This window comes from Mus caroli, unplaced genomic scaffold (assembly GCF_978045245.1).
Source record: "Mus caroli unplaced genomic scaffold, Mus_caroli_1 scaffold_16, whole genome shotgun sequence".
NCBI classification, from domain to species: Eukaryota; Metazoa; Chordata; class Mammalia; order Rodentia; family Muridae; genus Mus; species Mus caroli.
Window position 1 is genome coordinate 5008618 of NW_028227271.1, and position 14785 is coordinate 5023402.

The 14785-nt window shown below is 54.6% G+C and overlaps 1 protein-coding gene across 1 annotated transcript; it reads left to right on the forward strand.

Moving 5' to 3' along the window:
- The first annotated feature begins 10756 nt into the window (after nt 1-10756).
- C1ql4 (complement C1q like 4) lies at nt 10757-13898 on the forward strand. Its single transcript, XM_021184154.3, has 2 exons — nt 10757-11326; nt 13663-13898. Exons 1-2 carry the CDS (start codon nt 10790-10792, stop codon nt 13840-13842), a joined length of 717 nt encoding a protein of 238 aa, XP_021039813.1. The 5' UTR covers nt 10757-10789; the 3' UTR covers nt 13843-13898.
- Nucleotides 13899-14785: the final 887 nt, after the last annotated feature.

A 14785-nucleotide genomic window follows, 5' to 3' on the forward strand; every position in this document is an offset into this window, starting at 1 on the left:
TTTCTTAAAGGAGAGACATCCACTCAGAGGTGAAGGAGAGAGTCCCTCAAGACCCCCAATTCTGCCTCACTACCTTGCTTCCAGGCCTTCCAGTTAGGGGACGCCACAGCCATACCTAGGAGTCTGAGCCTGCATAGCCCAGAATCCATAGAGCCCGAAGCTGTTCTGACCCTTGTAGCCTGAAGCAAAGGGGGAAAAAAAACCCACACCAGCAAGGGATACAGGGTGGGGGCGTGCCATCAGAAGAGTAAGGGCAAACCCAGGGAGACTCGGGGGAGAGGAGCCTGCCTTCTCGTTTGGGCGCTGGAATAGAGCTGGCTTACAAGATGCCTTCAATATCCCAGGCTACAATCCCCGAGCAGCTCCGTGACCTTGGCCAAGTCACACCCTTTCCTGAGCTTCAGTTTCTTTTAAAAGAAGCTTGGATCTACGAAATTCCCCAGGCTTGATTAGAGGTAGGGATGGAGCCGGTGGGCTTCACTTAGGGTCACTTGTCAACAGTGGGCAGAATGTTTTAGCTCCCTCCAACGTCTAGTTCTAGCTGGGTACTAGATACGGCCCCTTTAGGGCTGAGGAGGGGCGACAAAACGACAACCCAGCCACGGCTGGGGACGGGGGGCGGACGGGGGCGCTGAATAATGAATGAGACTTAATTGGGCCCGCTCTACGCGGCGGCGCGCTAAGCTTGGCAAACAGCGCGGGCAGCAGCAGCCGCCGCCGCTGGACAAACAAACTCGCTCGGGAGCCGGGAGCCCAGTGCGAACCGCCGGGAGGGGGAGGAGACCACGGGGAGCCAGGTCTCCTGCTCGCAGGAGGGGCCCAGAAGTGCCCAGAAACGCGGGAGGGATGGATGAAGGCTCCGGGCCCAGCCTAGAAAGGACGAACTAGGGAGGGAGCGAAGCAGATTTTTGCCGTAGAGCCCTGGGACCCAAGGGCAATGTAAGCGCGTGAAAAAGATGGAGAAAAGAGTGGAGGACGGAGAAGAGAGTGAGAAATGAGCGAGGAAAAGGCACATCTGGAGGAGGGTGAGAGGAGGACCATTACTGTGAGGAGAGGGCAGAGCGATGGAGAAACGAGAAGGGAGGCACAGGGGACCTAGAGGAGAAGTATTGAGGAAGAGTCAAAGAGAGGGATGAGAGGTGACCAGAATGAGAACAGGGGTGACAGGGTGGGCGAGAGGAGCCCCTGCCTGCGCCTCGCCCTGCCTCGCTCCCGCCCTACGCTCTCTCCAGCCGTCCGCACTCACTTTGTCACAATTACGGGGCCGTCACTCGGCCGGGATTGTTTTCCCCAAATTGTTGTTCTATAAACTGGCTCGGGGTGGGAGGTGGGGTGGGTGGGGGGAATCTGACAAGCTGAAGCGGGAGGGAGGGGAGCGTGTGAGCAGCTGTCGAGGGCATAGTAACGTATTTACCCGCCACTGGCCCAGGGCTGGCCTTGGCTGATACAGAAACCCGTGAGGAAATTGATGGTCACCCCAACCTTCGCCACCGACTCCAATTTTTCACCTTCCAGGCCTCTCTTGGTCTCAGCTGCCTCGGTTTCCCCAACCGAACGCGGCTGGTACTGGAGGCCGAGGCGATGACCAGACAGGACCAGAAGTTGCTTAGCCTTTCCCCAGTCTCTCTGGCCGGCGCCCTCCAGCGCCTGCTCACGTCGCAGGTTTGCACTCTCATTCCTAAGTGTGCCCAGGTCCCCTCGCCCCGGCGCTGCTCGCTACCCTAGCCCACCTCGTCGCTCCTCAATTCTGCAAACATCTGTTGCGCCCACTGAGCAAGAACTGCGCTGGCTTCCAGCTGCCCCCCCTCCGCCCCCAACACCTCCCCCGCCCGCCTCCTCCCCGCCAGCCCAGCTTGTCGGCTCCCTGACAGCCGCCGCCGAAGCCCGGGCCCCGCGGGAGCGGTCGGAGAGGAGACGCTGCATGGCTGGCTCCGACACCGGCCTCCCTCGCGGCTCCAGGGGCAACGGAGGATGGCGGCCGCTGAAGCGAGACCGGAGTCGGCCGCGGGAGTTGGCAGGGCTAGACAGGGGAGGGGGGAGGCCTTGGGTGGGCTCCTCTCGGCTTCTTTTAAATCCTGTCTTTCTCAGTCGGTCGCCCTCCGTTCAGCCTGAGCCGGGACCCTTCCAGCTGCCGCTGAGCGCGCGTGGGATTCAGTAGGTTTCCCGGTTCCTCCCCCCGCAACGCCCCCCAGTCCGGGTGATTTACACCCCGGCTCCGCTCAGCGGCCGCTTCCCAATCAGGAATATCGACCCCGGGCGGGGCCCTCGGGCCGCATCGATCCCTCTAAGGCTCGGGATTTAAAAATGTCAAATTTGCCTTTTCCAAGCGGGTGGAGGGGGCGGGGGCAGGAGGAGGGCCGTTTGCAGGGGAGGGTGGACAGCAGGGCATCGACCAGGCGCCTGTGCCCGGAATGAAAAGCGACGGCGGGCGTGCCCTGGCATGGCCTGGTCATTCTTGTGTTCTCATTTGTGGCAACAACCTCTGCTGCCTGGATTCCACAGCACACCACTATTACACTGGGTCATTCCCAGAGGCAGGAACCCAAAGAGGAGCAAAGACCACCCCAAATTTGACGAGACAACATTGAAAGAAGTTAAAACATAGGGGAAAGAGACAAAACTATAGTGGCCCCAAGAACAATGTAGACCTGGGAATAGCAAGGCAAAGGGAAGCTGCCTTAGAGGTGCCCTATATAAAGCAATGTTCCAGAGACCCCGAATCCCCTATATAAAGTGCAGGAGGTCCAGCCCTGGTCAGGCTAGTCTCAACTTCTTAGTGGTTTGAGAATGAATGGAAGAGTGGAGACAGAGCTAGGTGAAAAAAAGATGATTATAATGTAATTTATTAGTAGTATTGGATCCCCAAGGTGTGAACTAGTAATTAGCTAGGCCCAAGCAAGAGTCCAAAGATTGGGGTCTTCCGCAACTACTATTTCTCTGGGCCCCAAGAGAGGGATTCGCTTAGAGATCAAAAGATCTGGGTGTTGGGGTCTGCAGTCCAGGTCATGCTTTAATGCCAGCACATGGAAAGCAGAGGCGGGTGGATCTCTGAGTTTGAGGCCAGTCTGCAGAGTGAATCTCTGCCTAGTCTGCAGAGTGAATTCCAGGACAGCCAAGGATATGCAGAGAAACTCTCGGTCTCCAACAACAACAACAACAGAGAAAGAAGAAGAGGAAAGGAAGAAAGAGAAAAGAATCTGGTCTTTCTCCTTGAGCATCACACAGGTGTCTGCTCAGTCTCTTTCCTTTCTCTGAGATCACCGCCAGCCAGGGGAAACCAGCTGGATTAGAGATCCCGTACTGGTACTGGAGATTGCCTTTGCTGTCCATGTGCGTTATGAAGAACTCTTGGAATAATCACATCTGCAAGACTAAGCAATTAGATACCTAAGCACGGGGCGAGGGGAGAGTGTCCACTGCTTCCAGTGTTTGGGTTAGGGCTGGGAGGGATCAGTTGTCACAGCACTCTCACAGTTAACACCCCACACATCCTCAGGAGCATACCTCAGCTGTCACCCTGCCGCTGCTGCCATTTCCCCAGAACTGCAGAGCTGACAGCAAGTTGTGGGGGGGGGGGCGGCATATACCGGGAGGGGTGGCATATACCGGGAGGGGTGTGGTGGCTCATCCTCCAAGGATAAAATCAGTGGGACACATCACCGACACTGACATGCATAGTCACTGATGCCTTTGCACCACCCACTCTGTCCATGGTCGCCACGCACACGCCATTGTCTGGGCGAGCAATCACGCACAATTCTTCTGAGGTCAGGCACCAAAGCGCCTAGTTTTAAAACCTAGCTACGTCCTTTCTCAGTATCTGACCTTAAATCACCTAATCCAAGGACAGAGTTTGTCTTCACCTCTGACTCCCTCATTCTTTAATTAAGGAGACGGCCAACAACCCGGAGTCCAAGTTCAAGGTAGTCAGGTCCGGGGGTCGAAGTGAAAAGCCAGGAATAGAGGGAGCGATGGGACTGTTAAACGCTCCCTTGCTCCCGCTTCTGTCACTGGCCTCCTTCCCAGCACGTCCACTCGCCGCCCACCCGGCCCCCGTCCGCCTGTCAGTAGAGTAATGAATGCGCGCTCCGGGCCCTGAGCCCCCCCTGAGTCGTTCATCACTGCCAGCACCGCCCACCTCTGCCTCCCGCCGGGAGGGCTCCACAGCAGCAAGGGCCCTGCTCCCCTCTACCCCCACCCCAACCCCGGACCACTAATTGTCAGATTGAGATGTTGATTTGTCAGCTGGGAGCCAGAGCCAAAGAATCCACAGTAAAACCTGGACTCCTTGAACTTCCTCTTGGCTCCACTTGGGCTCGCCCGGATTTGGAGCATTTCTTGATTTGATGTGGATGGTTTGGATTTTACTCAGGAGAGCGGGGATAAGAAGCGCAGTGTCACTCTAGTCCGATAGGAGGCGCCATAGGCTAGAGGCCTGGCATTTTCTTGAAACGGGGTGGCCTTGGGTTTCCGTAGGCGGGGAACGGAGACCCCCTAAGGCTTAGTCCTCCAGACTCCCAGCAGGTGACACCCAGGAATTTGATCTGCCTCCCTGGGGCAACTACTAAGTCTCTACTCCTCCTCCCACTACCCCGCCCCAGGAAGGCCTGAGGGCGGGGGTATCAAGTTCCCCTTAAAGATTGCCCAAATTCCTTCCTCTTCCTCCGAACGCCTCGGAGGGATGCTCTCCGCTCTCCTGCAGGAGCCGCACCTGCAGGAGTCTGCTCCACCCCGACCTGGGGCGCCTAGGTTGCAGTCCCAGCCCCGCCCTCTCCCGGGTCCGGGAGCTCCCCGGCGGCGGGCTGAGTGACGGGCAGCGGGTGATTATGCGGGAGGGGGAGCGGGGTGCGCCGCGGGCGGCAGCGCTGACCCTTCACATTTCCGATCCGCCGGGACCCTCATCCATCCGAAGCTGCTCTTTGTCTGGCCGCCTAATTGCTGGCGGACAGGATGGATGGCGGGACCGACAGCCGCGGAATCCCTAATAAAGGCCGCGGCCGCGGGGGAGGGAGCTCAGGAAGGAGGGGGTGCGAGTGGGAAGGGATGGAAGGAGATGGTAGGAAGCATTGGGCTGCCGCCGCGGGCTCTGAGGCGAGGCTTGCTGAGCTCACTGGTGAGAAGCCAGGCTTGGCCCAGGGTGTAGGGCAAGAAGTGTGAGGTGTCTAAGGGCGGCGGGTATAGGGCTGGTTAAGTCTGCTGCTTGTCAAAGAACTAAGAGTCCTGGACAGAAAGAGCATCTTAGGGCCTACCTCACTTAGCTGAGCCCTGGAGACTTGGAGCTTGGCGCTTCCTCCCGGGCTCTCAGCTCTCAACAACCCGCACCCCTCCTTCTGCCCCTCATCCGCCTCCTTTCACCCGTTGGTCTCCTGGCGGGCAGCGAGGGATTCAGTATCCCAGTGGAGAAATGAGGGGTCTGACAGCTGTCTGTGCAGTCAATTGCCACATTTCATTAGCCAGAGGCTGGAGAGGGCCAGAGGTGGTGATGGGGGCAAGGGGTGGGGTTGCCAGCTCAAAAGGAGGTGGAGAGGGTGCGGAAGACTAGAAGAAGAGCCTCTTTTGGATAAGTGCAGAGCTGCGGAGAGAAGCCAGCTCTCGAGCCTAATAAGCATTTTGGAAGCACTCTTTACTCAACCCTCGCTAGGGAGCAAGGAACCGGCTCCCAGGCCAGAGGAGGGTTTGAACCAAAGGCTGTCCAGAGCTCTAGGCCAAGGGGTCTGACTAGCTGATGAGTGAAAACCTTGGCTTAGTGTCTGCAAGTGCCCTCTGAGCCTTTGATGCAAACATATAGTCGCCAAAAGGAAGAAAAAGGCGCACTTAGGTGCGGCCATCAGAGGGAGAGAGTTCAGGGTTTTTCCTTTGAAGGCAGTTAGCAACACTTCCCCTGGCTTCATCCCTCCTTTTCCTGTACCCCCTCTGATATCTGAACCATTCTTTGTAACTAACTTTGGCCTTCTGTTAACTGTGTAACTAATATTGGCCTTTGGCCAATATTTTAACCTTGGTGGGGGTCAAAGTTGACAGCCGGGGCTCAGGTTGGGAAGTTAAAGCCTGGTGCTCTGGTGCTGTATATGTTAAGACTACTGCTGGCTTCACATGTAGATTGTTGGGTCCCTATAAACAACTGGCTGCCTACCCCTGTCCAGTTTCTCTCACCTTTGCATCCACTCTAGTGTCATTGTCCCTTTCCCAAGTCTAACTAGAAATATCTCCTTACAGGGTGGAAACTGGAATGACCTCCCAGTTCTGGACCTCAATTTGCACATCTTTTACAGGCAGAGATAAAAACCACCTCTCTGGGATGCAAAAGGATACGAGGAGGACTTGCATGGCCAAAGCCTTGATGTAAAATAAGCCTTGATGTAAGATAAGCATTTAATGTTATCTCAAGGGGCTGGAGAGATGGCTCAGAGGTTAAGAGCACTGACTGATCTTCCAGAGGTCCTGAGTTCAATTCCCAGCAACCACGTGGTGGCTCACAACCACCTGTAATGAGATCTGACTCCCTCTTCTGGAGTGTCTAAAGACAGCTACAATGTACTTACATTAAATAAGTAAATAAATCCTTTTTTAAAACTTTATAAAAATATGTTATCTCCAGTCCTATGCAATGCCCTGTGTTCAAGGATGGACACAGTCCTCTCTTGTACACATGCATCTAATGCCAGGCAACCCAGCTGCTTCTAGCATGTGTGGCCTCTAAAATGGAACTGAAAGCCAGAAGGGGAGGGAGAATATAATTCTCTACTGGTCCTGAAGAGGAGGAAAGAAAGGGGATTTTGATGGAACACCAGCCAGGTGCTCTCTCTCTCTCTCTCTCTCTCTCTCTCTCTCTCTCTCTCTCTCTCTCTCTCTCCCTCTCTCTCTCTCTTTTCTCCTACTTTCTCCCCAGATGAGGAAACTGAGGATTGCATGGTGATGGAAGCCACACTTCCAGTTTTTCCATCCCTTCTATTGCCGACCTCTTCACCCCTTCTTTTCCCTAGAGGGCATCTGGGTCAGTGACAATAAGTATGAGAGAAAGAACGAAAAGAAAGAACCTTCAAGGAGCCAGGACCTTTCTGCTAGACTTCATAAAAATTTAACACGAAAACTTCTGCAGAGTAGAAGGCACATAACACATGCAAATCATATGCTAATCACATGCTAATTTAAAGTCTGGCCCTTGGAGCTCTGACACACACCTTGACTATACAGACTTTGGGGAAAATTCTGGGGAAACCCTTGGGTTCCCAGAAGGTAAGGATTCCCCTTAGGGTCTTGTTACAGAATTTATGTTCAGGTTTTTTGTTTGTTTGTTTGTTTGTTTGTTTGTTTTAGGGTCAGAGAGAAATTGAGTGTATAATCTGAGATTAGGATCATTGTAAATGAAGAGTCCTTGGTAGAGGTTGGCACAGGATTCAGACTGGATGGAATTTGGTTAGGAGATTGTGGAAGTCATCCCTCCTCACCCCCTTCCCACCAGTCCTGCACCCTTTTTCTGTGTCTTGCTGGGCCCCTGGATGCCTACTTCCCATTCTTAAACTCACTGCCCACTGGCCCACTGGGACCTTCTAGCTTGATCCCCAGAGAGGCTCTAGGTGAACTATTCCTGACCCCTCCCCATTTCCCAGCATCCTCTTACAGATTTTGGCCACGGGAAGACCTCCTGGATTAGCCCTAACTGGATACCTTGGACAAGTGTGACAGCTGCCGGGGAAGCTATGAGGGCCTGGTGAGCTGGCGGCTTCATTCCAGAGCGTGGGGAAAGAGCAACAGAACATGAATAAATTCATAGAGCTGGCCCCTTGGCTCCCTGTGAGCCAAGCCTGCTCCCCCTACACACACACACACACACACACACACACACACACCAAACACAACTGCTGCCTCCTCCTGCAGCCCGGCTGGTCACCGGTCACCGCTGCTCACAGCCTGGACTGGAGACAGCAGAAGGATGCTCTAGAGAAAACCTGGCATCTGAAAGGGGCTAAGGTGAGGGGGTAAAAAAAAGGGGGTGTTGGGAACTAGGATGAAGAGCTGGACAGAGAGGCCTTCTGCTGAATGGAGAGAGAAGAATGTGGGAATAGGGAAGAGGGGTGTCAGGACTTGGGGCTGATGAGGCCTGAGGCTCTGCAGGGGAGACTGGTGTGAACCGGGGCCTTGCTTTCTCTGATCCATCCATCATGCAGCCTGGGGGAGCAGATATGGCATTAGACATGCACAGGGCCGACATGGCCCTCAGCCCCCCGAGGAAGACAAATGGTGACAAAGACCTTGAATAAAATTTGTATTTATGGAGGAGGAGCCCTTCCCCCACTGGCTGCCAATCCAATCCCTTCTCTACCAATCCTTACAGGCAGGTTGGGCCCTCGGCCCATCTCCAGCCCCATCCCAGCCCCATTCCAGCCCCATCCCAACCCCAGCCCCAGCCCAGCCCCTTCTTTCTCCAGATTGAGAATGAAGAGATGGGGGATCCAAGGAAGGAGTGCAGGAAATGAGAGATGAAAAAATCACCTTCTACCCGACGACTATGCCCTGGTGGGCATGCCTTGTGCCCTCCACATTCCACACTCTTGGTTGTCCTGCTCTCAGAGGCCTCTGCTGCTGCCTCCTGCCAGGCCTCCAAAGATCCTAGATCCCTCAGTGTTCACTCTCACTCTCCCAGCCTCTGACCTTCTATCCCCTGAGAAGAGGCAGCTACTGGCTTTCCCTGTGCACGCTGCCTGCCCAGAGCCAGTATTCCTTCCTGGTCACTCTGAAAGCAGGCATAGTCACCTTTACAGGCCATAGTCACCTAATACCTAATTCATATTTGAATCTTGTTACTATGCACAGTCAACCAAACATCCATTATCTGGGGCCTGATTTTTCTCTAGTTAATAAACAGTTGGGGAAGCCAAAAGGAGCCCAGACTGGGGCCGATGAAGTCCGGGCTGGGGCAAGACAGAGGCTGTGCCAGTCTGGGCAAAGCGAGTGAGACTAGCTTTCTGACTTTCTCACCAGGCTCCATGGGCTTCAGTCCTCAGACAGGATAGCTGGCTTCTGTGGGTCCCGGATTTCAGTACTAAGACAGAGACATACAAACACCCTCTTCAAGCAGCCTCACATGGGTACACAAAGACAGCCCACAATCCACAGTCCTACTCACCCAGGGACAGCAAGGCCAGGATCCTATGGCCCATCCCACCACACACCCAGTATCCAGCACTGTCACAAAACACAGACCCATAGCCTACCGCTCCGCTTGCAGAGCTGCCCCGCCCCCGCGTCTTCTTCACAGTTGATATGTCACATTGGAGTCCGAACACGGACCAGGGTGTCTCTCTGCAGCGCGCCATTTACATTTCTCTCTCGATCTGTCAACCTGTCTGGGCTCCCTTCTCTCTCTCTCTGTCTCTGTCTCTCCCTCTCCCGCTCTGGGGCCGTCTGTCAGTCTCTTTTCGAAGCTTTGTCTCTCTGTCTCTGTTTCTGTCTCTGATTTCTCGGCTGTCTGTTTCCTGCTCATTCCCTAGTTTCTCTCTCTCTCTCTCTCTCTCTCTCTCTCTCTCTCTCTCTCTTTCATTTCTCTCTGCTGCTTCTGCTGCTATGTGCTATAAGACACCCCCCAAAAAAAAAATTCATAGAGACCAGGGTGGGAACGACAGATTTGCCTTTTCCCAGACTGGTCAACAAGTACCAATTGAACCCTTTGCCATATTCGGTATTTGGTTGGGGGCACTGAGGGACGTGTGATGGCGAATTGCTATTTATTTCTGTTTTCTGTTTGTTATATATGAGTCCCACTTGCCCCTTGTTTAGCTCTGCATTCCCCCTCTGAGGTTTTATATGTATATTGTAGCCTGACCCCTGTTTACCCCATCACTGTGTTTATCTTCCTTTAAGCTCTGAGAATACCAAACTCCAGTTACAGGGTGAAAGTGAGGATACATACGGTGAGGGCTGAGAATCGCTGCAGAGCCCTGGGAGCAGGCAAGGAACCTGGAGGCCGGGGGCTCGGCGGAGAGGTGGGGGGAGATGGCGCGGCCTGCCCCGCCCCCGTGCTTCCCGCTCTGGGCACCAGGGGTCGCTCCGCCTGCGGCCGCTTATAGTGGCTCCTGCCGCGCAGCGACTCACACCACCCGCACTGCTGCCAGGGAGGAAGGTTAGGGACGCAGAGAGGGAGAGCGCTTGCTGGAGAGGGACGCCTGGCTAGGGCTCTGATGAGGGCTGCGGCCACCGCGGCCGTAGGAGGCAGGTAGTGCTTTCCACGAGCTAGAGTGCAAAATCTCCGACGAGGTCGCGTCCAGGGAGAGCCCCCCACCCCACCTCCCGCGCCAGCTCAGAGCCTAGGACGTCGGGAGAGCGGGGAGAGGTCCCCGGTCTAGCTGGGAGAAATCAGCGAGGGGAGCCCGGGACCAGGCACTGCTGTCCGCAAGAAAGCAACTGTCTGGAGAGGTGGCATCTTAGACCTGTGAGAAACCAGCCGTCCAAGAAGCTGCAGGTCTCAGGCGCCCTGGATCATTAGAACTGCACCCGAGGGTAATATCAGACTGTAGATTCTGAACCCTCAAGGGCTGTCCTTGGCCCAGCTCACGGGGAGATCGCCACCCTGACAGGCGGTTTGGGAAACAGCACTGCTGTCACAGAAGGAATTCGCCGCGGCAAGGTGGTCCGGCACAGCCGTCGGGAGATCCAGACCGGGGCCCGAGCCCACGGAGAGCCCCCGGCCCCCGCCACCATTGCGCCCAAAAGTGAGGAGGATTTGCTGGCCCTGGCCGCGTCACGGCTGAGCCGCCGCAAGCGGGTGGCAGGCGCAGCCGTCGGGGTGGCCATGGTGCTGCTGCTGCTGGTAGCCATCCCGCTACTGGTGCACAGCTCTCGCGGACCAACACACTATGAGATGCTAGGTCGCTGTCGCATGGTGTGTGACCCCCACGCATCTCGAGGCCAAGGCCCCGACGGCGCGCCCGCCTCGGTGCCTTCCTTACCTCCAGGTGCCAAGGGAGAGGTGGGGCGGCGAGGGAAGGCAGGCCTGCGGGGGCCACCAGGACCCCCAGGTCCCAGAGGGCCCCCTGGAGAGCCAGGCAGGCCAGGTCCCCCAGGTCCTCCTGGCCCAGGCCCTGGAGGGGCAGCGCCCCCTGCCGGCTATGTACCCCGAATTGCCTTCTATGCGGGTCTAAGGCGGCCTCACGAGGGTTATGAAGTGTTGCGCTTTGACGACGTGGTGACCAACGTGGGCAACGCTTACGAGGCAGCCAGTGGCAAGTTCACCTGTCCCATGCCAGGAGTCTATTTCTTCGCTTACCATGTGCTCATGCGAGGCGGTGACGGTACCAGCATGTGGGCCGATCTGATGAAGAACGGACAGGTGAGGTTGCCCCTCTGCTTAGCCCCAGATCCTGCTAATGACTTCCTAAAATTCCCTGCGCTCAGTTTACAATCCAGCTTCTCCCCTGAAACACTATCAGGGTATCCAAGACTGCCAAGGTTACCAAACCTCTAATGTCACTTAATTTAGTCAAAGAGGAGGAATTGGGGGGGTCTGGAAAAGAAAATCACCTGACAGGACAGTAGGCTGAGGTCAGAGCTAGAACTCAGGACTCAAAGGCCCCAACCTCATGCTCCAACCTCCGACTGTAGCCTGACAAATCAAATGTCCGTGGCACCTTCCCCAGCCCATAGCTTCTTCTCTCTTTCTTCCTTGAGCTACCCTCTCTATTGGGGCGGTCTTCTCAGTCAGTGGGTTTCCTGGCCCAGGCATGGAACAAGCTATTAGAGTACCTGGTTTCAGGGAATAGAATGGGATCTCTTGGTTTGGGTAGTGGCAGTCTCCCCCCAGGTGAAGTCATTCAGCTTGAATTTTCAAAGAAAAGTGAAAGGGGGTGGGGGGGGGAGGAAACACTAACTGGCCTCTCTGCTAGATCCTATTTGTTTATCCCCAGGACCTGGAGCCAAACCTAGACCAAGCTTTCCTCCTAATTAACACTGAGTGTGTAGGCAGATGTGGACAAGGGTCTCTGGCTCAGGGGCTATATAAGTGGTGGGGTAAACCAGTTTGGATTTGGGTTTGGAAAAGCTAGGAGACAATGGACAGGGAAGAAGGGAGGCCTGGTCTTCGGGGGGCCTAAGCCCACCCTGGGAACCTCTCAGATTCCTCTAGGTGTTGCCCCAGTGGGGAGTCAAAAAGCATTGCCACCTAAGATTTGAGGGGATAGCACCCCCAAAGACCCACATATTTGAACAAGCAAGATGCCCTAGGGCTGAGTGGAGAAGCTGCCTGTACTCTGCAGGATGAAGGTTTGGACTGAACAGTGACCTTTGAATGTTCCATGGGAGGGGTGGGGCCCTGGTGCATCAGGCCTACTTACTGCTCAGGATCCCTTAAGCCTTAAGCCTTGAGCCCTGCTATATGGCTGAAAAGCTCCCAAGAGGACACCGCCCAGCCCACCTTCTGCTTCAGTTTTGGGGTCTGTTCCTAGCAAGTCCTCCCACCGGAGCATGAGAAAGGGAGTTGCCAGGCTATGCAAGTCTTTATGGGGTTGATAGTGTTTGCAAGGGAGTGAGTGTCCACAGGATCCAAGTGTCTCTGTGATCCTTGGAATGCCATAGTGTGAGCAGAGCTTGGTGATCCTTGGAATGCCAGAGTGTGAGCAGAGCTTGGTGTCTTCCTTCTCGTGGCACCAAGTAGGTAGACTCGGTCTGTGCCAGGAATCACGGTGGAATGTGGCGGTTTTAGAGGGGGTGGTGCGGTGCAAGCTCCCATTCTGTATTCCATGGAGCCAACACTGCGGCCCTGGGAATGGTAAATAATGATTAGAATAATGATGAATAATTAATGATTTAATAACCAGTCCCGATGGAATGGAAACTGGGGGAAGGGGCTGACGGTGTGACTGCTGCAGACCAGAGATCAGAGACCAAAGGCAGTCCCTCACATGGTAGGGGACCAGGTGACACTCCCCAGGGAAGCCCAGGAGGCCAGAGGGAAACAGTTCACTTTCCTACTGGTACAACACAGGTATAGCATAGGTGTAGACACGTTTGCACCTCAGGAAAGCTAATTTAGAAACTCCAAGACAACATAGAATCCTAGAAGTATCCTGAAAGCTTTTCTTTTCTTTTCTTTTCTTTTCTTTTCTTTTCTTTTCTTTTCTTTTCTTTTCTTTTTTGAGGGGGGGGAACACAAGAATAGCAATACTATATAACATTTTCTATATACAGAACATGGTTCTGAACTCCATGAGTAATTTACTCATTTAATCTTAACCACCTCGTGAGGTAGGTTCCATTATTATTACCCCTTATTGCTCTAGTAGAGGCCCAGAGAAGACATGATGTGTGCACCCAAGACATGCCAGAGAAGCTCTGTGGACTCCTAGCCCAGTGGCTCTTCCTAATGCTGAAACTCTTTTAATACAGTTCTTCATTTTGTAGTGGTCCCCAATCACGAAATTATTTCGTTGCTATTGCATAACTATAATTTTGCTAGTTATGAATCGTAATGTAAATATCTGATATGAAGGATATCTGATATACAACTCCCAAAAGGGTCAGTTGAGACCTATAGTTGAGAACCGCTCCCCCAGAACCTAAGCCATCCTTGCTCCAGAAGCCAACCAACTCAACCCCCTTGGTCACTTCAGCTCTGCACAGGGCATAAGAATCAATGGCTCTGTTTTTTTTTTTTTTCTCCTCCCTCACTAGGTCCGGGCCAGCGCCATTGCTCAGGATGCGGATCAAAACTACGACTATGCCAGCAACAGCGTCATTCTGCACCTAGACGTGGGTGATGAGGTCTTCATCAAGCTGGATGGCGGGAAGGTGCACGGCGGGAACACCAATAAGTACAGCACGTTCTCGGGATTCATCATCTACCCCGACTGAGCCCAGCACCGTACTCTCACGTTCGTTCGCTCGCCCCCTCGACCCCTCGCTCTAATCCGCACCCACCTCCTGCTAGCCCTGCCCAAGGCCCCATCCTCAGAGCCCACGGACTCTCCCGCTCCCCAGGCCACCTAAGCGGGGGCTATTGGATTCTTGGGGCTCAAGGGTTTTAAGTGGCTGGGGGAGTCAAGCGTTGGGAAGGCCAAGATGAAGACAGCCGCTTAGGGAGGGACTACCTTGGGATCCAATGAAACCGGCCAGAGAGAGAGAGGTGGCCCTCCCTTCTGCCTGGAACTGGGGGAAAGCTTCACTAAGGGAGATCAAAGTCTCACGGGGGGAAAAGGCGCCGTCCTGACAGCTTGGGAGGGAAAGGGCAGAAGCAGAAGGAACGTGTCTAGGTGAGAGGGGGACTCTGGCACAGGTTACATACAGACCTCAGTAGCCACTCTTTCCCTTCCCCTCCCCCATCTCCATTTTTCAGGCTCCAACCACCAGCGGCCTTCCTGTGAACTGGAGGAGCCAAGGACTTCCTTCCTAGCATTAAGAACCCATTTTGTACAGTCCCCATTCCACCCCTCTCCAGGCTAGGTCCTGGAGCTACAGATCATGTCACTTCTCTCAATAAAGTGAGGTTGGAGATTGTGTGTGTCTGCCTACCTTGGTACAGAGGTGGAGGGAAGGCAGGGGAGTGGCTGGCCCTTTGCCTGACACCCTGAAAGGCCTCTCACTCTGCTTGTCGATCTCAGCAGGGCGATCTATCTCTGATCTATGCAGTTAAGCCTGGCCAGGCTTGCCTTTCCAAAAAAGAACCACCACAAGGGAGGACAGAGCAGAGGAAGGACTCCCTTCAGGGCTGCTGCTGCCCTTGCAGGTGGAGTGTGGAAGACCCTGCATAGGAAAAGAATTCCAGTCACTTTCCCCCCACTCCCTTGGTGTTGGTTTA

Excerpts from the sequence above, each read along its gene's own strand:
- C1ql4 (XM_021184154.3), top strand. The coding sequence starts at position 10,790 with ATGGTGCTGCTGCTGCTGGTAGCCATCCCGCTACTGGTGCACAGCTCT. Across the intron at positions 11,327-13,662 it reads ATCTGATGAAGAACGGACAG|GTCCGGGCCAGCGCCATTGC; the intron begins GTGAGGTTGCCC and ends CTCCCTCACTAG.